The sequence below is a fragment of the Coturnix japonica genome, chromosome 1 (assembly GCF_001577835.2).
Source record: "Coturnix japonica isolate 7356 chromosome 1, Coturnix japonica 2.1, whole genome shotgun sequence".
Lineage (NCBI taxonomy): Eukaryota > Metazoa > Chordata > Aves > Galliformes > Phasianidae > Coturnix > Coturnix japonica.
Window position 1 is genome coordinate 173,084,567 of NC_029516.1, and position 22,362 is coordinate 173,106,928.

At 41.7% G+C, this 22,362-nt stretch overlaps 1 protein-coding gene and 1 long non-coding RNA gene across 3 annotated transcripts in view; one reads left to right on the forward strand and one right to left on the reverse strand.

Annotated features, from left to right (window-relative positions):
* ACER3 (alkaline ceramidase 3) overlaps nt 1–14,388 on the reverse strand; it is a 48,055-nt gene extending 33,667 nt beyond the window's left edge. The window contains exon 1 of one of the 2 annotated variants that reach the window (XM_015852492.2): nt 14,166–14,388. In XM_015852492.2, coding sequence (XP_015707978.1) covers nt 14,166–14,268 — 103 coding nt within the window. In that variant the 5' untranslated portion in view covers nt 14,269–14,388. The remainder of the gene's footprint in view (nt 1–14,165) is intronic. The other variant, XM_015852493.1, reaches the window with a different exon arrangement.
* Nucleotides 14,389–14,481: 93 nt separating this feature from the next.
* LOC116652791 lies at nt 14,482–19,247 on the forward strand. Its single transcript, XR_004306003.1, has 3 exons — nt 14,482–15,140; nt 16,280–16,365; nt 19,082–19,247. It is a non-coding gene; the product is annotated as an uncharacterized LOC116652791 (long non-coding RNA).
* Nucleotides 19,248–22,362: the final 3,115 nt, after the last annotated feature.

Below are 22,362 nucleotides of genomic sequence, written 5' to 3' on the forward strand. Positions count from 1 at the left end.
TAGCACTCCTCCTGGGCAGTTTTTGGCCCACATTATTCATTGTGGTCCAAATTATTCAACATTTATATTCAACATTTATATTCAACATTTATAGCATGGATATAAGCAAGCTTATTTGGGAAACATTTATTGAAAATAGTGCTGCTTTGTTTTTGCATAGAGTGAATAGGAGCGGAGGAGCAATGGAGAACAAAAACAAGGCATTTATTCAACATACTGTCCTCAGCATTGTAGATTTCATAAGTTGTGTTCATTTGTTTTCAGGATTATCTTCGTATAGAATAACTCATCGATTCATTATAAGAGATTTTTACTAATTCCCTCAAAAATGGCAGTGGGATATGCACAGAAATAAGCAAAGAATTGCAAAGAAAAAGGTGACAGGTAATGGCAGCCCCATTGCTCTGAAAGTAATTAACTGAAACAAGTTTTAAAGGAAACAGATAGTGAAGTTGAAAATGGGAAAGTAAAACTGTAAACATATACGTAAAACCAGGCTCCACAAATGCAGCTTGGGAAAGGCGACGGATAAAAGGGGGCAATTTGAAATAAGGGATAAGACTGACAAATGAATAAACAGATATAGACTATGCTTAAGTAAGTGCATACTAGAAGGTAGAAATAAATGCATACTAGAAGGTAGATTTCAAATGAGGAGGAATCATTTATGAATTGCTTCCCAATAGTAATGGATTGCTTGTTGCTTCAGGGTGAAGCTTGGTCAGCTCCAGCACTGGAGTTATGTGACACGGTGGCCTATGACCATAAAGATTATATGTGGTACCAGGTCAAGTAGGAGTTTAACTTCTAACCACATTAATTGGCAGACTGGATGATCAACCTTGCTAATTTTCCTAAGTGTTACAAGGATAAACCATGTGTAGTTGCAAATATGTCAAGCATGGTCAAAAAAACGTACTTTGCAAGATGCAGGAACATCAGGAACGCAGCACAAAGAGAGAAAATAGTCATGATTTAGTGAAGGAAGAAAAGTGGTATTTAAATAAAACAGCTCAAATTATTATCTTCTGCTTTTGGCAAGGTGACCTACATGATTTATAGTGTTAAGAGATCCTTTTTCTTGTGTTTATACACAGAATAAGTTAAGGTTTACCAACTGTAAGGACCTTTTCCTTACAGTTAAGATGTTCTCCTTCCTGCCCTCCATCTGGCTGTCTCACACTCAAAGGAAGACTTTTAACTTCAGTATGTTTTCTGCAAGAACAAAAATAACTATTACCTTCAGATAGAGAAGAACAGGATTTTCCAGCTTAAGATGTCAACTAGATATCAAAAGCTCATAAGAATAATTATATTAATTACAGGCTTCCAACCTCCCCTTGAAAACAACAGCAGGTCACTGTGAAACATAAGAAAAGGAAGCAGCTGCTATGTTCTCAAATATATACACCTAAGCTCCTATAAAGTCACCGTGTCTCTTGTAAGTAGAAAGCACACACAAGATTTTGGTGCTTGGAACTCAGGTTTGAAGTGGAGAAGTGGGCAGCCTAACAGATTAAACACAATGGAGGACTCTAGATTATCTCCTTATCAGAAACTAAGTCAAATCTAATATAGGAGCCCTTGCTAAGACAGAAGCACTGTCCCATCATGGCATTGTAAGCATCAGCAGAGGACTTAATTTGAAGAAAATCCAGCAAGTATCTGTACAGTACAGCTACATATGAGCAGTGAAAAATAACTAACTCAGAGCCCAGAAGAGGTTTGCATCATTGACTTCCCAAAATCCAGCATTTTGTAATTGCTGAGAAAACCCAACTACACAGAATCAGCTGGTTTGGCTACTACCTCCAATTTTGAGCTGCTTTCACTTAAGTTAACACCAGGAGGGCTGTCTAGCAATTAGATTTCGACTTCCACCAGTCATTTTTAATATCTTCTACTTCAAAGTCCACAATAACTGCACTTCAGAGCATCAGGAAATGAAAACTCCTGTCTCCGTTTGATATTTCAGAAGGACCTTGAGGGGAGAAAAGCGAGTCATCCGGATGGGAATTCTGCCAGTAGGTGATTACTGAGCTCCCTACTTGCTAATGTGCACGAAAGATCGATGTCAGCTTCCTGTTATTCAAAGAAGCACAACACCGGAACACCGGACCAATACTGACCTTAAGAAAAAAGAGAGGGTAGTTTTTAAATGACAAATCTGATTCTCACCTCTTGTAATTCCTCGGGTCTCTTTTCCATATGCTAAGGAAGTCTTGATGTCCTTTACATGGACATTAACTGAAGTTACTACTTGTAGCCATTCAGCTGCAACTTACATTAGTCATCACAGTTCAAATAACAGCATGGGGAAAACATTCAAGGATGTGACTACTGAACTGTATAAGCTGTGTATGAAAACTTACTCAAGAGCCACAAAAATTGGTCCAGATGCAATATAAACTAATGGGTTATTACAGGCACTGATCACCCTAAGTTGTTCTTTTTTTAGGTTTAGAAAGCTAAAGACCAGGCTATTATAAATGATAGGAATTATAACATTTGAAGGCCAATAGAACACCCCAGGAAACTGCGATAGCTTAAGCACATTGTAAAGGAATACCGTATTAATCCAGCTTTGTATAGGTTTAGGCAAATAAGAATTGTACCTTAGAATAATCTTATGAGAAAATCTGAGAGGGACAACTCAGAAGGGGTTCAGATAAGAGCAAGCAGGAGTATTACAAAGGAAAACTGGTGGCCAGCTAGGAGGCTTTGCACTTCAAGTCAGCATCCCAGACCTGTGCTTTGACATCTCTTGGCTGCTTCTACCTTGCTGGGTCTTCTGTTCTCTGGATCCTTAAATATACGCTGGTATCCTTCAAACAAAACTGCACAGGTAAACCATTCCAGTGATTCAGTGGATCAGGGAGGGGTAATGAGGTAATTTTAGGGGGGGAAAAAAGTAGATTAATTATTAACAAGACAATCTGATTTTTATCTCCAATGCTCTTTTATGAGCAGTTCCAGCATGTTGCATCAAGCAAGAAGTGCTGCCTTACGCATTTCATATTCCAGCTGCAGAACTCATTTCCTTGGCATTCAGTGTATCCATTCAGCCAGTATTTCTGTAGATGTTTCTACTCCGATTACAGTATCGCACGACACGTTTGTGTTCTTCAAAACAACCAACGTGTAGAAGGTAATTAGAAGAGAAAGCTCTCAATGCTGCTGACTAACAAAGCTGGCGTGAGCAAACTCAATTCGAACCTGTACAGCGTGGGTGTATTTTCTAATGCATAAGCCTCTCCTTGGTACTCTTCTTTACAAAAGCACTTGTTATTAAACTGCTTCTGAATTGCTCTGGGTTACAATTAAGGCATCGTTTTCCTGACTCTCACCTCTCTGAAAATCGCTTTGCTACTGTGTAATAAAGACACTAAAAAATTAGAACCTAACAGGAGACTTCCAGCACTAACATACATAAGTAATAAAGTCATTCTAATAACAAAATAAATGCATGAAAGCAAATCTTAAAATAACTCCATACATTTCTTCATAAGAAACTGATAGCTGCACAACCATGTAAAATAATGCAGATTTCGACTTAGATGGCGAAACATTCATTGCTGGACTAAGGAGCCTTTGCTTTTCTATCTCAAAACCTAAGACTTACTCATTATCTATTTAGTTTCTATTACTGCAGTGTCTGAACCACCCCAGTCTTCTGTGTAGTTATCCTTAATACCCTTGTGAGAGGAAGACGGGTTAGAAGAGGGTAAGTCCACTCTAGCAGCCCTTACCTAACACAATAACTGACTTAACCACATCACCTCTTCTAATTATAGTTTCAAAGTATTTAAGAATAACAATTTCATGTTCCATAAATACTGTTTTAGTTACCAGTTCTTACAGTGTTCAGCATAATGGAGTTCTCCTCCTACTGGAATTCTTAAATATCACAAAATGAAGGAAAAGCATCAGACAGCCCCAAATGTAGACACATGGTTCTAATGAGGATGTGAGTTGAGAGGCTGAAGGACAGGGGAAGTTCTCAGCATCTCCCATGTATGAGGTAGAAATGGCTGTGGAAAGAGCATCTGCCCAGGGCATCAATGTGATATCTTACTTTGGGATTCCAGAGCAGAGATGGACCTTTTGTCACCTCAAGGGCACTTTTCCTATGGACAGAAGGGAGTAACACAGCAGGGCTGATGTGGGCTTGGACTGCCCTCCTTCCTCTGTAGTTCCTCGTTACTGATGGCTAGTTTTGCTAGTTATCTTCCTATGGCTTTAACCATACCTATCATATCTAGGCCTGCCCATAATGCAAGGTTTTCTGAAGCATTAATAAATATTTTTGGGGTTCAGAATAGAGTATTATACTAAAAAGTGCCAGAATATGTCCTTGACCAAGACATCCACAACTAAATAGCCTTCATTTCAATTACCAATAGCTGATATGTCATCTCTGAACATTGCTTTTCCAGAATATAGGAAACCTCATGGAAAAGAAAGCATCATTTCCCTGATGAATGTGCACCTAAGACACGACCAGACCAATTAGATGGAAATACACCTGGAAGGATTTTGCAAGTAAATCTGAAGTTAAAACAGTTAACACAGGCACATCGTTTGAAACATCAATCTGGAAAACAGACCGAAAACAAGTGCCTACAGCTGGAAAATGCAATCAAAGTGTAAAGAGATTAGGCTGAGATGATGTAAAGTTTGAATATTACATGTGATAAGCTCATTGCTGAAGGGCAGATTTGCTGCTATTACAGCCTTTACTGGGAAACAAAACAAAGCGTACTCAAAATGTTATTTTAAGAGAAGCTGATGTCAGACTGCCAAGAAGCAACCAAGAAGGACAAAGTTACTCTTGAGCCAATGTTAAAACTGAAGTGATTATAATGATGTTTGTTACAGGGATCATCCATTTAATTTGATTTTCATCAGTCTTAACTCCTCGTTCACCTTTCCTCTTCTATGCGTTAGTTAACGTTCTATACGTTAACTTTAAAAAGCTTTCTTCAAAATCCAAACCCTCTTGCTTTCCTGCCTTCCTGACTTTCATTATGGGTTCTTCATGGGTGTTCAGAATGATAAAAGTCTGCTAGAAGTCTCTCCCACTGATGATTCATCCCACATGGATGATAGGAAAATGAAAGGGAAGATGGGGTGTGATAAATGTAAAAACACAGCACATTGAGATGACGAACAAGCAGCAACCACAGCCTGAATCAGACACACATCAGCCACCACAGAACTGGTTGATGACTTTTCTTCTCTCATCAGCAAACTAATAGAAACCCCCATCCAGAATTATCTGCCATTTATTCTTGCAGACTTCTGTACCTCATTCACTAACTCAACATTTGAAGGCTGTGTCTCCCCCTGGTCTGCAATATCCAGCTCCTCTTTAGTTACTGTTCATTTGTCATTTCAACACAACTTGCACGTTCTCACTTGAAAAATTCAAGTAGTTGCCCACAAATGTTGGCAAGAGCTATTTATCAAGTTCTTTACTATGAGAGTGGTGAGGTGCTGGAACAGCTGCCCAGAGAGGCTGTGGATGCCCCAACCATCCCTGGAGGTGTCCAAGGCCAGGTTGAATGGGGCCCTGGGCAGCCTGGGCTGGTATTCAATGTGGAGGTTGGTGGATCTGCCTGCGGTTGGGGTGTTGGAGCCTGATGATCCTTAAGGTCCATTCCAATCCAAGCTATTCTATGATTCTATGTGAAAATGAAGTTTCTTCTCCACAAAGACAGTAAGGTTGAATTCTAAATTCAACAATCTTGCAATATAAGCCAAATATGGGAAGAGAGAACACAACACATTGAACACTCAAGCTTTAAACACTGTCTTTGTTTAATACAGTGGCTACATAGAAACAGTTCATATGTTAGCTGATATGCATTTGGGCAGGAGGAAGCTCTACTGTGCAAAGATAAGCAAACCAAATACAAAATGAACCAAATTCCCAGCACAACTGCTGGCACAAAGACTGACAGAGGAAACTTTGAGAGGACAGGTAGAAAAAGTACAGTAAAAGCAAAAGAAAATATAAATTAACACAAAAGACATATGGAAATCACTGTGGGAAAGTTCAAGGACAAAGAAATGAATAGAAGACCTCACAATGGGATGTGTTTAGGAAAAGGAAGCATTTCTCTACAGCCTAAAACAGAAAAGGGGAAAAAACACAAGCAAATTTAAGTGGGATGGACTCAATTTTAGCATTGTGCTCACTTTGGACATCGTATGGAAGACAGTATCACAGGAAGATAAACTTGGGCCTTAAAAGATTTAACAGCCACCAAGTCCCAAACGCCTGAGTGAAAAACAACTGTGATATCACAGACCACAAAGCCATAGCAGCTTGGTTAAGTGAAAGAAAACAACATCTGCTGGATGATTTCACTGCCCTGCCGCACTTCTCTGCTTCTTCCCAAGGCGTCTACACAAATACAATAGAGCTGATTCTTCTTAGAGCCAACAGTCACTACTTCCAATGAGCCACAAGCAATGCTCACCTAGTTTTCACTCTGCTGCTTCTGAAGGAAGCTATGATCTCCCACATTACTGCAGCCCAATGCAGCTTTAGGGAGGCCCATTTGCAGAAACCTGACCTGCAGGTAACAGCAAGCCATGAAAACAAGCACCTTGCTTTTGTTCTCTTTCAAAGCTTCTGTTACCAAATCAAAAGCTGGAAGAAAAGTCTTCTGCTTCTCCAGACTGTTCTCTCCTTCTATTCATTTCCACCGCTGTAAAAAAGGACTTAGGAAAAGAAAAATGAAAAACAAAAAGGCATTGGTTTTTATTCATGAGCAAAACTCTGACATATATATATATCTTTATTTATAAATCAACAAGAGCCTGAAAAGAACCGGCCCATGGCAACAACGCACCCTGGCCCACTGTAGTCCAGGGCTAGCATGGACCTGGCTGTCCTGAGCAGCACAGCAGTGCTGGAAACTCTTTCAGAGCAAAACCAGAACTGCAGATACTATTTCACATAGAAGATATGTAAGTAATTCTTCTGTGCTTCCTCACAGTAAGGTCGAAGTACCCATTAGAAGGGATGGGAGCAGCATGCTTTCTAGTTGGAAGGCAAACCGTGGTCTAAACAAACAAATGGTTCTGACTTGGGAGGATGGAAAAACCTGATGAAGAAATGACAGTGGACAGAGTTGCTCTGTCCCAGAATTGTCAATGCTCCAGGCTATTATTAATGCTTAACTATGTTCCAAAAGCACTACAGACAACTTACTTTGATCTAATACTGCATCTGATTTTTGGATGCTGGATCTTGTCCAAATGAAGGCCCCTACCCAATTGGAATTAGCAATTACTGAAAATCCAGCCTACAGGGCAGTAGTATCTTGAGCTTTCACTGCAAATAATGAGCTCATTAAGGCACTGTATAAGCAAGAGAGCCTCCGGGGTCATGCTTTATGACCATAAGGTTGACACGCTGAAATCCTACTAGCCGGAAACCATACAAGACATACACAGACATCCACTGCCACACACCCCAATTCACAGAGAAGCAAATATGAGGGAAGAAATTAAGAGGTAAGAAAGGTTGGTGTGAATTATTTATGTATGCTGTCCCAGATGCTCACACCTGGTACAAACTTGAAGGTGGAGGCAGATGTCCAGCTTGCCCTCAGCATCTTGTCTTTCTCTAATTCTTGTCTGCTTTCTTGTCTAAAGCACTGGAAGCCTTGCTTGAAAGCTGCCCAGCTCCTGTCATCTTCTCAGCTCTCTGCATTAGAGAATCAGTAGTACAATGTTGCTTCTATTATGCTACAAGGGAAAATAACTTCTTGCTCACATAGCCAGCTTGAGATCCTTTAAGAGATGGATGTATCACTTCTAGGTCATTCCAAGGACACTAGATTCTGAAAACAAATCTAAAGAACCAAGGAAGAACGTCTCCCCAGCAAAACCAATGACAAGAAAGAAAAAAAAAGATAAAATAAACTAACACCCCAGGATACAGCTGGGAAGCAAATTGCTGCTGGACACGAATCTCAATTTGGAAATAAAGTTTGGAATTTCCCTCAGGAAAGACGTGCAGCGTGGAAGGCAAGTTGAGTCACCAGTTGGAAAGGTCAAGAAATGGAGAGAAACATCAGATGGTTGGGGAGGCTGAGCACCAAGGGTGCCTCTCCCACCAGAAATGAATGAATGAGAGCAGCTACCTCCCTTTTCAAGGGGAAACGGCCTCAAGTTTGAGGGGAAATGGCCTCAAGTTGTGCCAAGGTAAGTTTAGGTTGGATATTAGGAAGAACTTCTTTACAGAAAGGGTAGTTAGGTACTGGAGTAGGCTGCCCAGGGAGGTGGTTGAATCGCCATCCCTGGATGCGTTTAAGAGCCATTTGGATGTGGTACTCAAGAATATGACTTAGTGGAGGGTTTTTAGAGTTAGGGTACTGGTTAGGCTGCGGTTGGACTTGATTATCTTCAAGGTCTTTTCCAACCTGGGTATTTCTATGATTCTCCCATGCTACAGACATGCTGGCTCCCTTTGAAGAAATAACTAAGCCTGGTCAAGATACTTTACAGGCACTGAGGGATGTGGTTTAGTAGTCATGGCAGTGATGAGTTGACTGTTGGTCTAGATATCTTAGAAGTCTTTTCCAACCTTAATGATTCTATGACACGCAGATATGTAAGCTAACACAAGGAACCTGAGTATTTACACTCACTTTTTCAGTAGCACAAAGAGGGCTGTGCCCAAAGTCTCAAACCTAAACGTTGCCCATCCAAATAACAACGACTCTACCTAGAGCTCACCTGTGAGGGACACTGAGATTCTCAGATCAGTGGTATAAAGTTCAGTGCTAAAGCGGTGTTTCTGTTTTCTGCACTGTAATATTCTCTAGAAATTTCTTTTTACCTGACACCTTCCTGACTTCTTTGTAATGCTTCCAAAACTACCAAAATAGTCAAGCACCTCGAATTCACGCAGCAGCTTTTCTTCTCTGCTAATGGACTGAAAAATGGCTGTAATTAATGAGGCAGGCATAAAGAGTTCCACCGATAGGAAAACTCAAAGCCAAAGGTAAGTAGCTTTGACTTGAGAACTATTTGCAGCTGGGCTCCCTCCCAGCATTGTATGTGTTATTATTTGATACATATTTTGAACTAAAAACTCTTTTTGCATTTGTTGAACCTTTCATGATCTGTGAACCTTCCTGTGATCCTCATTATGCTACTGAAAAAGAGAGAAATAGCCAGACAGCGCTTGCAAGCATTGCAAGGCAAAATGACCATATATTGCTGAGCTTCTGGGCTTGAAAACAATGCCGAGTTCCTCTGAACATTTTTTGCAGTGATTAATATTATTCTTTTGTTTAGCAAACGTCTTCCCCGCTGTTCTACAAAAGCAAATATGGAAAACGCATTACAGAAACAGCAGTTTCAAAACTAAGAGACAAACTCCAAACAGATTAAAGACGTTTTTGTCTTTCTATTATGACATCTGTCACTGAAGGCTTCATTTACAGAAGTCAGCAGAGTTCCTTCACCGTCATTTATTTTACATTCATCTTCCCGTGTTTAGCTAATAATATATACTCTGCAAATTAGTACCATGCAGTTCACATGTAGCAGAATTGAACTGTACAAATGCCACTGCACTCTGTTACCATTTGGAGTGGCAGATGTCCAACTGCCAGCTGTACAAGTACTGAATGTGAAGCACTAATTGTAGAGTAATTAAACGCTTTGTTAAACCATATTTAAGACTTTTATTGTTGCTTAGTAGCTATACAACACACACGTGGTCCACTGCGGTTGTATTCAAGTTTTAAGCATATCCACACAAGGTGAGGGATAGAGGAAAACTGGCTCACTGGGCAAACCTGAAGCCTTTCAATGAAAGCTGTAAGAATTAAGCTGTCAGGAGATGACAGGTAGAGCTGCATGGTGGATCAGAAACACACACACAAAAGGAAGAATTATCAGAGCAATGCCACAAGATTATCTTCCAGCTGCAGCATACTCATATACAAACTAGGAAGAGAAACAAAAATAACGCAGCAGTATTTGTCACTGACCAAAAGTTACTTGTAATCTTTAAAGACAGCAGAGACAGCTGTCCGTCTTATGAGCTTCCTTCTGCAGTATTCCCCTATGAATAAAGAGACCCTTCTATCAACCTCCTTTTGTCCACAGCACAAAAAAAACAGGAGAGAAGTGTTCATGTTGAAAAGCATCCCACAGCTTAATACTGCTCCCGACCCTCCACTTGACATTACAGGCACCATCAATTAGTTTAAGTTTCCCTTCACCTTTTCATCTCTCCTGCCCCCTAAGTTGATGGAGAGCCCTGAAGGAACCTGATAAAGAGGAGATGTGTGATGTGGCTTCCTGCTATCAGGTCACTAAAGATGCACATTCAAATCCCTCTCAGTCTTAAAGGCTGCAGGGCTGTGACATTGTCTTCTTTTTAAACAGCACTTTAGAAATCATTGGTTTCATGATGCCTTTCAATAATTCAGCTGCAGTCAGGCAGCTGGGCTGATCACACCCAATTAATCCTCATGATTCTTCCTTCACCTGCCACTTCATGATAGAAAGAGCAGACAGAGCTCTTGAAGCCAGACAGTTTGGCTTTATTTCACTTCATTTCTTCCTTTATTTTCACTCACACAGTAATATCAAGCTCTTCAGCCTCTGGCCCCTCTTCAAAGCCTCTGGCAAAGGAAGCAAAATAAAGCTTTGAGAGGAGAACAGGTGACAGTATATACATATCAGTTTGCAATTCAACATTCAAGATGTTTTCCCAGCTTTAAATACATTAAGCAAGTTGGTAAGTTCCAAAGTAATGACTCCCATGCAAAACAGAGATCTAGGTGTATTTGTTGACAGCTCAGCTGGTGTTTTTTATTTAGGCTTGCTCAAAGAATACACAGGTATTTTTGTGTTACTGTTTCCAATATAGAGAATTCTCTGATAGCAGTCTATATGTGAACGAGATCTCTCGCATCTAACAACACAGGTAACCAGTGTCTCACCTCTCTCTCATCTAGATGAAGAATAGCAAGGATTTCAGAAACACCTGCAGAAGAGGCTGTAATCAAAGTAGAGTTGGAAGGGACATTCAAGGCCATCTAGTCCAAGTCCTCTGCCATGAACAGGGACAACCTCAGCTTGATCAGGTGCTCAGAGCCCAGCCCAGCTTGACCTGAATCATAAGCAGACCAAAAGAATGTCTTCCCCTTCCCCCCATCCCCCCAAACATTGGTTCTAAAAGGAAAGAACAGCTCAAGAAATATGGTAAACAAGCACTCAATGAAAACAAAAGGTAATAAAATCTCTTAAATGAAGGTGGCAGAACGTAGCGACACAGGATCAGAGGCCAAGAATGAAACTATTTGACAACAATTCCTGGTAAGGCTGAAGCTGCTTTCAAGATGTTTGCCACTGTATATGGAACATGAGTTTACCCCACCTGAAAGCAGTTCTGTTGTAGGTGATGCACATTACTCACAGCCAACAGCAGCAGCACAAGGCCTTATTCCACACACCCAGAGACATCACTGAAGTTTGATCAGAACTGAAACCAAACACTGAGTTGATATCAACTGTAGATCCTTCTGCTCCCAACAGAGAATCATAAACCCTTTGGAACCACAGAGAGCAGAAATTATCAAGATCAGTTATATCTACTTCTCATAGCCTATAAGACGTGCTTCCTCAGAGTATGAATGCAAGAAGGACAAAGTACTTCTCATACAAACTTTCAGATTTTGAAAGCTGAATGCTATTTGGGTTAAACTGACCTAAAGCATCAGCTGTGTTAAAATAAGGACTAAACTGCAATATAGGTACTAAACTGGTTGGTTGGATATTAGGAAATGCTTCTTTACAGAAAGGGTAGTTAAGTACTGGAATAGGCTCCCCAGGGAAGTGGTTGAATCGCCATCCCTGGATGTGTTTATGAGCCGTTTGGATGTGGTGCTCAGGGATACGATTTAGCAGAGGGTTGTTAGAGTTAGGGTACTATGGTTAGGCTGCGGTTGGACTTGATGATCTTCAAGGTCTTTTCCAACCTGGGTAATTCTATGATTCTAAACAATACAACTTATGTTTGTCCTTGTTCTGTTTGTTTGGGTGGGATGGTGGTGTTTTTCTTATTTTGCCTTTGTTGGCACACAAAAGTTCACATAATTCAGCATACACACACTGGGAGGTAGAAAAAGATCTGAACAAATGCACCTGTACTGCTTGCCCTCTAGCACATGAGAATTAATCCAAATCCATGAGGCATCCTGACTGATTCCTACGCCACACAATAGATGCATCAGTGAGGGATGTGAGAGTCATTTCAACATCAAACACAGGCTGTTGGAGTAATTACCTTCATCTGCTTCTCCGCTTCATTCGGTTTAATATTATACAGGACGCAGAGCAGTTAGTCATCCACCTCCACAAAGGTGGAAAACTGGCTAGGTGAAAAGGCAAGAAAAAGCATTTTTCCTTTGCTAAAGCATGAACCTTTGAATGTAAATCCTTGTGTTTGAGGCATACGAAGACACTGCAATCTTGACATGCTTTAGTAAAAAAGCCATACTGTACCACGTTACAGACCAAACTGTGGCACTCAACAGTAAAACCATAAGGAGAAACCAAGCCTTCTATAATGAATCCCTTTTTACCTTTTCTCCCTAAATACACACCTTTAATCTCATCTTCTTTCTCCAGCATAACCTAGAAGCAGATGAAAACTATCAGCTCACACACCCAACAGCGCAGGAGTTAGTTCAAAATTTACATGCTAGCCAAATTTATTTTCACATGGCTGAAGTAACAACTTCCTCTTCCTTATGCAGATTATCTCACAAACCCATTTCTGCCAAGAGGAAAAACACAAAAATACATACTCTGCAAAAGTGCCATTCTATTTAAGAACTCCTAAATTCGCCCCGCTTTAGAGCATAAGCCCTCTCTTAAGCAGCCTCTTTTCAGCCATAAATCTACACCCCGACATCCTTTTTCCTCTGAGTTTCTACGCCATCTGTGCTCATGTTATTCACTCCTTCTCATTCCCACACTCTGAAAACCTCAACAATAAATAACAACTACTTATTTTGGTCCTCCACCCATGTCAGTGTTTGCCACCCAGACACAGCGCAGTGGGTACACCCACAACCTTCACTCTCCTGCATGCCAAGCTCTTCCAAAGTGCTGCTGAAGCATCCCAGCTATGCAAAAGGCCCTCTCAGGCTTCCCACTCCAAGCTCTTCAGGATAGAAGAGCTTGTTCAGTTTTAGAACTATTTTCATATGGTTTTAAGACTCCAAAAGCAGTTTCATCAAACGGACATGAAAGCCTTTGTAGGACGGGGTATCTGACAGGTGACGGCACACAACTTCTACACTATTTGAAGCCACACGACACAAAAACACATAATTCTTCAACAAAACATCGAAGACAGGGCTTGATTCTTTACTCCCTACCACAACACACAGCACCTCAAGCCCTCTGAACACAACAAGCCTGTTGGATGACTGTGTAGTTCAAGCACCTTTCCTCTAAATTGCACTTGAAATACATTTAAATTCCTGACTGCTCCTTCAGAATAGAGCATTGAGGCCCAAACAACGAGCCATCTTCTTGCTGCTACTCAGAGCTATGCCAACAGGTGAGGCTATAAAAGCACCTCGAGCAACTGGGCAGCCCAAGATTAAGCATCTGAAGATGCCTGCTCTGTATGAGGATACCCACTGCTGCCTGTGGACATGTGCAGCTCTGTGCTGCTTCCCTCTTTGGTCATCAATGCATTGCTACTAAAATACCTTTAATCCAATGGCACCCCCCCCCCCCCACTCCAAACCCTCCACAACCTTCAGGCACTTTCTTTCTGCTCCATTTGGACACAGCTGAAAGAACAGACCTGGGGCAGAAGGGACCCCCAGACGATAAACTGGAAGAAATGGCTTTCCTTCAAAGCAACGATATGGGGCAAAAAGGGACAAGCCAACACCTCAGATTTGATGGGAAAGGACCCACTCCCACCCAACTGGGGCTGGATGAGATGTAGGCCTCCCCCCACACCTCCACCATTTGCTCCCCTTAGGATCATGATAGAAGGGAAATCTCCCTGCCCTTGGGCCTAAATGTGGGGACGATGGGGCCGTCACAACACCCGGAGGGGGCACAGAAGGGCACGGGGGGGAGGGAAGCCCGGTTCCACTCACAGAACTCGGCGATGTAGTAGGAGACGGCGTAGTTCTCCTCGCACCAGTCCAAGGTGGAGGTCGGAGGGCCCCAGTAACCCTCCCGATCAACGGCCGGAGCCATCTCGGCGCCAGCTCCAGGCCACAACGGAGCAAAGGGGAAAATAAAGAAGGGGGGGAGGAAAGGAGGGAGGAAGGTTGCCGGGCCCAGAGATCTGAAGGCGGAGAGTCGGGCTGGGCCCGCCCGCTAGAAGGCGGAGCTGAACGGAGGAGGCCCCGAGCGTTGTCATGGGGATGGCCGCGGCCTACGGGCTCATGGGGGGGTGTCTCGGCTCAATGTGGGTGGGTAGGGTGGTGTGGAGGTGGGAAACGCTTGATTTAGGGGATACCTGCGGGAAATAGGAGGCTTAGGGGCTTGGAGGACCCACATCGAGCCCTTTGGAGAGGTGCGCGTACCTCTCTCATCGCCCTTTAGTGGGCACAGTGCATTCCCCAGGTTGCTTTGGTGGCATAAATGTGGCTGTTCCTTTCACGCCGTGTTTTTAAATAAAGAGGGAAGCTTTTCTCTAAGGGTTGAGCGACAGGAAAGAGGTTTTTTTATAGCACTGCCTCCCACACGGGGGTTCCTCCCAGCTGATGCCTTATTTAGTTCTTACTCTGCCTACTATACTCGCACCCGGAGTATGCAGAGTGCTTTTCATTTACAAAGGGAAACGCAGTCTAAAAAGGGAAAGACTCAAAACGCATGGGAAAAGAATAAAATGTGCAAGGAAAGGCCTGATAACATTGTGTTCTGTTTGTATTTCAGAGCGAAGGAGGAGATCTGGGCAGACCTTGAGGGCAAGGCATAGCTCTTATCCCCATTCCTCACTGGAATGTATTGTGTGTATAAACACAGACTTCTTTGTCTACATCTTATTTCTTCTCACCTCCCCTTCAGCACTGCATAGTTGTCCCAGTTCATTGCAGGGTAGTGGTACCAGATAGCCTTTAAAGGTAACTTCCAACTCAAATGGATGCTAAGATTGCGTGGTTCTGTACATGAAACAAAAGAAAACAAAACTCCAGTCTAAGTACATCCATTTCCTTGTGTAAGTGCACAATAATATATAATATTATTATCATAACCTGCCTTCTTTAGCCCAACATAAGTGCTTTCAGCATCAGGTAGAGAGAGATGTTCAATATTTTTTGTGATGATAGAACGCCTCCAAAGCAAAACTGATTCCAGTTATGGCAATGATAAAATATTTAGGCTGCCAAGACATCAAGGTTTAGTGGTTTAGTGTTTTTTTCTGTAGGTATGGTAAAGGGAGGACGGTTGGACTAGATGATCTTGTAGGTCCTTTTCAACCTTGTGATTCTATGATTCTATAGTCAGACCCCTATACTCAGACTTTTGAAACTGGTCTGAAGTAGCACCGAACTGATTCCAAAGCACAAAACTGTTTATGACTGTGAAGATTTTAAGTCTGGCAGATGCAGCAATTTGGACATTTGAATGTTCAGATCACTGAATCATTAAGGTTGGAAAAGACCTTCAAGATAACCAATCCCAGCATCAACTCAACCTCACCATGCAAACTGACCCTGTCCCTCAGTGCCACATACCAATAGTTCACAGAATCATGGAGTAGAATCATAGAATGGCTCAGTTTGGACCCCAAGTATCATCAGGTTGTAACAGCCTTGCTACAGGCACAGCCACCAACCTCCAGATCTGGTACTAGACCAGGCTGCCCAGGGCTTCATCCAACTTGGTCTTGAACACCTCCAGGGATGGTGACTCCACCATCTCCTGGACAGCCTGTTCCAGTGCATTACCCCTCTTTCAGAGAAGAAATATTTCCTCATACCCAACCTGATCCACTTCTGGCTCAACTTGAGGCCATTCTGTCTCATCCTATTGGTGTTACCTGGGGGAAGAGGCTGATCCCCACCTCACCACAATCTCCTTTCAGGGAGCTGCAGATTGTGATAAGGTCTCCCCTGAGCCTCCTTCAGAACAAAGTATCCCAGTGGCCACCACTCTTTATAAGACTTGTGCTCCAGAACCTTTACCAGCTTTGTTGCCCTTTTCTGGACATGGTAAGAAGGTTTGTGAGATTCTAATTTACCTTTTCTTATCCTTTCAGCCACTGCACTCTCAGAAGCACAGTACTGAAGAGACAACCACAAACCACTGTAATACACTTTTCTGTCTAAAATCTGTTTTGTAAAGGTAAAGGCATTTTCTACAAAGACAACTTTTGACTGCTCTTACAGCAGCACATATTAAATGCAGCGTTTTTCCCCTGTAACACTGAGCGATGCTTTGCATTGTACATTACCTCTCTGGATATAATGTGACAGCCTGAAGTTATTTGCATCTAAATGTGGTTCCTCTAACTAGGTAGTAAAACCTACCTGTGCCCAGGTGGTATATTTTCTTTGTGTGAACTGTAAGACATGTGGAGGGAATATCTCATTTCTGAAGTAACAAATAGGGAAACTGACACAGGGCTCATGAAATGCTTATTTTCAGTACTACTGAAAATGCACTTCATACGCCAGTGGAGTAATTTCCTGTGGCTTCTCCTCCTTGCTTGTGGTAAAAGGATCTTCTCCATACTGCTCTGTGTCACCCTAAACCTCAACAACAACCAAACTGTTCAGTTAGTCATGTCTGTACACCACTAGAGGGATATGTCCTGTAAATTTAGTATGTGGATCCAATAGTTTTTTGCTTGGGGCTGGGAAGAGGCTGCCATTCAGAAATGGCAGGTGTTTCTTTCTGTGCTCTGTGAAATTCCAATAGTGACAACTGAATATTGAAGATCGTTTCTCTCAGCTCCCTTCACAATGCAAACCCTCTGTCTTTGCTTGTTCTGCTAGTTGTTTAATTTCCACATAAAATGAGACCTAACAAACAGATTGATTAGAACTCATTATAGCTGCATATGTTGGAGAAGGCTGTACATATTCCCTCTCATTAGTAATTGCCTGCATAAGGGGAGATAAAATTGGCACAGTCTTGAAGATGTTTTCACTACTTGGTTCTAATAATGTTAAAATAAAGGTATAAATCGCTGGTTCAGAAGCAAAGCTGAATGTTGTGCTACAAATTGCCTGGTCAAATTCTACATTAATTATGAACCTGTACAGCTTCTAGGATTGTATTTTAATGGGTCGTTGCCATATTCAACAACTTAGGCATGGAATCCTAAGGTGAAGTTCTCAGCTCAGAAAGTCTCACATCCCATGAAAATGTTGGCTTTCAAATACTTCAGCTCAAAGTGCCGTTACTGGCAGCTTTCTGTTAATTATCTGCTCTGCACTGACTGCAGAAGGTCATTAACACCTTGATTTCATGCAAGCTGTGTAACATGTAATTTATCCTGTTGGTTTATATGCAGATAGCATGAGCAAGGTTCTAAAAGCAGGACGGTTAGAGACTGAATCAGACTCTTTTGTAAAGTTCTTTGAAGCTTAAGGGCACTTTTATAAGCACTCTTGTTAGGATGATGAGAATTATGCCTGAAGTAATATCACAGACACTATTAGCACATGAATGAATGGAAAAGGCAAGTCATTTCCTAACATGATGAGAGATCTGATCCAAGAAAGTTCAGTAGACTTTTGCAAAACTGATTCCCTGTTGATAGCTAAGCAGGTACGTCTGTGCTGAAGTTAAATGGAGTCATTCGTTATGTAAAGCATTAAATCCTAGAGCCATATAAATGCTCAGAAACTTGCCAGTGTCTCAAGACTTTTCTTAGTTGTATTTTCAAGGGTACTATATGCATTTTAGCAGATGGCTGTGTTAGTAAATGGCATCAGCTGTGTGGGTTCTGTGACCGCCAGGATCAAGTTTGAATGCAACAACTTGAATAGTGTTGATCATAGAGTCATAGAATGGCTTGGGTTGGAATGGAGGATCATCAAGCTCCAACTCCACTGCCTCAGGCAGGAACACCAACCTCCACATTGAATTCCATCCCAGGCTGCCCAGGGCCCCATCCAGCCTGGCCTTGAACACCTCCAGGGATGGCCAAGGCATCCACAGACTCTCTGGGCAGCTGCTCCAGCATCTCACCGCTCTCACAATAAAGAACTTCCCCTAATACCCAACCTAAGTCTTCCCTCCTTCAACTTCAAACCATTTCCCCTTGTCCTGCTATTATCTACCCTTACAAAAAGTTGATGAGAACAAGAACTGCTGAGCACAAATGTTTAGGAAAGTAGGTGCTAAAATCCACATATTTGCCTACTTCCAGTGATGGGTTAAGCTGAAATTTATCAGCACCCGGTGGTTAGCAGACAGTATGCATAGGTATCTCCTAACACCTTCAGCTTTCAGCCCATAGTATTAGCATGAAATCAAATTGATGCCTATTTGCACTAATTTGCTGGTCTGGAATTGGAACAAAGAAGGTAAGCCTGCTGTTCATCCACTCCTGTAGGTGATGCTTATGGCTGTGGGAAAAGTGCAAAAGGAGAGCTCGGCTTAGTGACTTTTCCTGTCATCTAAGCTTAATTCACCCCAGTGTGTGTGAATCAGAGCCCTGCAATGTCTTTATGTCAAATGTACACCAATTTAAGCTGAAATATCAAATGATGATCAAGGGAGGAAGACTTTCTAAAAGCACAAGTGGCAGGTGCTTCAATCTCATCGACTTTCAAAGGAATCCAGGAACCAGCCTGCCTTTGTACCCTGGAAATCTTCTCATGCCTTTAAAGAACCAAAACCAAACGCTGTAATTCATTCTTTACACTTGTAAACAGCGTTTGCCTTAGAATAAATAAAGCAAACCGTCTTTCTTTTTATGCTAATTTATGTTACTGCTGAGCTTAGTGTAACAAGATGTGCAGGAACTTTTGCAAGAGTATTTAAATGAGTTAACCTGAAGTTGGATCCTGCCTTAAGGCCTCAGTGTTGTCATTTCATTTTCTTTCAGAACAGCAGCAGAAGGCCAGGCAGGATGCCCTGAGGTCACTGATCTTCCCTAGCTCTCATATAATAGCACATATGGCTCCCAGCTGCTCTGTGTCCAAGAGCAATAAATGTTTTATGTTTCACCAACTGCACTGAGCATGTCTGGCTTTTTGAGAGGACTGAAGTTGGACGAGGTCTTGAGTCTTGTTTTTCTCCTTATTCAGTTCTGAAAAGAACTGCTCTGATTTGAGGTCCCTGAGCTTCCTGCTCTTGTTTTCTGTGCTCACAGGGCCCATGACAAGTGGATGTCTATTGGACTCTTGGAACTGCTTTGACCTCAATTGACTGGAACTCAGGCATTCATGGCAAGCAGCCTAACTTTTAGATATTGTAACACCCTGTGGATTATGTCCTTATAACAGCTTAAAAACTCCATATATGCGACCTAAGAGGTGTGATATGGCACAGGATGAGAGCAACAAACTGCTGGCACTATCCAAGATTAGTCAAGGCAGCACTGAGTCCATCTGGGACTCAAAAACTTAAAGCAGCTCTTTGTTACAATGGTGAGAGTAACATTCCTCTCTTCTTGTTCTTGTCCCAGCTAGATCCTTAGGAAAAAGGCTGAGAAAGGATTCTAGGCAGAGTACAATAAGTGAACCTACCTTAAGTTAAATCTGTATGTTATATCATGATGTTGTTGTGGCAGGGGGGAGATAATCCTTCCCACTCTTCCCATTTTCAGTGAGTGGGGAGATGGTGACTGAGCAAAGGCTTATTTGTGACCAACTAATACAGGAATGGAAGTCCCAACAGTGCAAGAGTGGCTTAAGGCAAATCTTAAAGCCAACATGTTGTTGAGCAAGAAGAAACTGATTTTGAGACAGGGAAAAGCTAATTTAAAGTGTCTGGATAGGGAGCTAGGAGATATGGTTTAGGGGTTTTATGTAGGTATGGTAAAGGGAGGACGGTTGGACTAGATGATCTTATAGGTCCTTTCCAACCTTGTGGTTCTATGTTTCTATGATTCTAAAGTCTTCTAGGATCGTATTGTAATGGATCGCATTCAGCATCTTAGGTATGAAGTACAAGGTGGGATTCTCAGCTTGTATATCTCACATCCCATCATAATGTCAGCTCCCAAATATTTCAGTTTAAATTGTCATTATTGGCAGCCCAGAATCCTTGTAGGGATAGAATTAGAGGAACTCACTGTTACCAGTGCCTCACTCATATTCTCTTAAGTTTCAGTTTAGAGAAAAAAAGCACCCACAGACTGTTTTTTCTCTTATATAATGAGGCAATTAGTGCCTGAATGTGGAAGATAATATATCCCCATTCATTTGCGCACTGCCTTGCATTTGGGCTCATTGCTAGGAAAAGCCACTTCCTTGCATTGCTATTCTGGAAAACTCCTGGAAGAGGGGAAAGGAGCAAGCAGATACAGACATATTAAAATGTCATATGTTAGAATAATAGTAATAATAATCATGATAAAAAAGAACCATCAAAATACCTTCATTTGCACGGCACCTACAGGAGGAAAGGCATCTGTTATTCTCTTTCTTGATCTCTGGAAGGATGACATGCATATTTACCCCAGGCTTATGCAAATTTTTCTACCTAGCCTGGATATGAAGCAGGTTCTGCTCATCTAAAGAAGCCATTGTTATACTTCTTTCCTTTACTGCAGGAAGGGGGAGGAGAGGAAACAGATCACGTAATTATTTACTTGGCAAAAACCCTTTGTTACTTTTCTGGATCTCAGTTAATTACCAGCTAGCTAATCAACTTACACCTCAGCCAAATTCTTTCTTTTAACATGTCATTAATAAAGGAGCCTGCTCAGACAATTCAAATTGACTTTATTAACATAGCTTGAATAATTCAAACTTGTGAACTAAAAGGGGGAGAAAAGGAGGCACGAGGAAATACAGTACTACATTTCCACTTGTAACTTTCTTCCATCTGTCCCATGGTAATTCCCCCAGCCACCATCTGGTGACCAGTTGCAGCAGCAGAGCTCATCAATGAACAGGAAAGGAAAGAAATCTCCAGGAGATTTCCCATCTCTGCTTTCTTGCAAGTCATGTTGTCTTATACTGTAAAAAGTCAATTCTTTATATATATAATACACTACATATTTTATATGTGTGTATATATATGCATTCTAATTGACTTAACATTTATATTGTTGTACCAGAGAATTATAGAACCATTAAGATTGGAAAAGACCTCTAAAATCATCTTGTCCAACCATCCAATTATATATATGTATATTATATACACGGTATACTACTTATTTATATGAATGAGAGCTGGTTTCTGGGCATGGCAGTGCCCAGGTGTACATCAAGCCAAACGTAATGCAGGTGTCATAACAAAACTGGAGAGGAGAGCTGATCCGTCATGATATGCTTTTCTGAAAAGCTTGGTCCAAAGTTTTGACATAATTATTTGATTACAGTGTGAATGGATTAATTAATAAATCCATTAATTAATAAATTAATTAATAAATGAGGATTAATGGCTGACTGTGCTGCTTGAGGTCTGAATTGACTGCAGCAGCTCTGCTACACAATGCCACGTGCACAATCAGGTGTGATTGATCTGGTTTATAGGGGACTGATGATGCTTAAAGGAAAAGATAATAAAATACAGCAAAAGTTCAGCTCAGATCAGCTATCTCTTGTCAGTCTTCCCAAAGAATCATAAAATCACCAAGGTTGGAAAAGACCTAAAAGATCATCCAGTCCAACTGTTCACCTATTACCAATAGCTCCCACTAAACCATGTCCCTCAACACAATATCCAGTTGTTCCTTGACAGTTGTGCTCAGAGGTGGGTGCTGCACATCATCAACCTATCGATCATGGAGTCATAGAATCATTAAGGTTGGAAAAGTCCTTCAAGTTCATCAATCCCAACCCCAACCCATCCCACCATGCCCATTGACCTATGTCCCTCAGTGCCACATCTCCAAGGTTCTTGAACACATCCAGAGACAGTGACTCCGCCACCTCCCTGGGCAGCCTTACCTCTCTTTTGGAGAAGAAATTTTTCCTAATATCCAACCTGAACCTCCCCTTGTGCAACTTGAGGCCATCACCTCTCATCCTATCATTGTTGCTTAGTAGAAGAGGCTGACCCCTACCTCATCACAACCTTTTTTCAGGGAGTTGTCGAGGGCAATAAAGTCTCCCCTGAGCCTCCTCTTCTCCAGACTGAACCATCCTAGTTCCCTCAGCTGCTCTCCATAAGATCCATAACATACTCAGACCCTTCACAGCTTTTGCCCTTCTC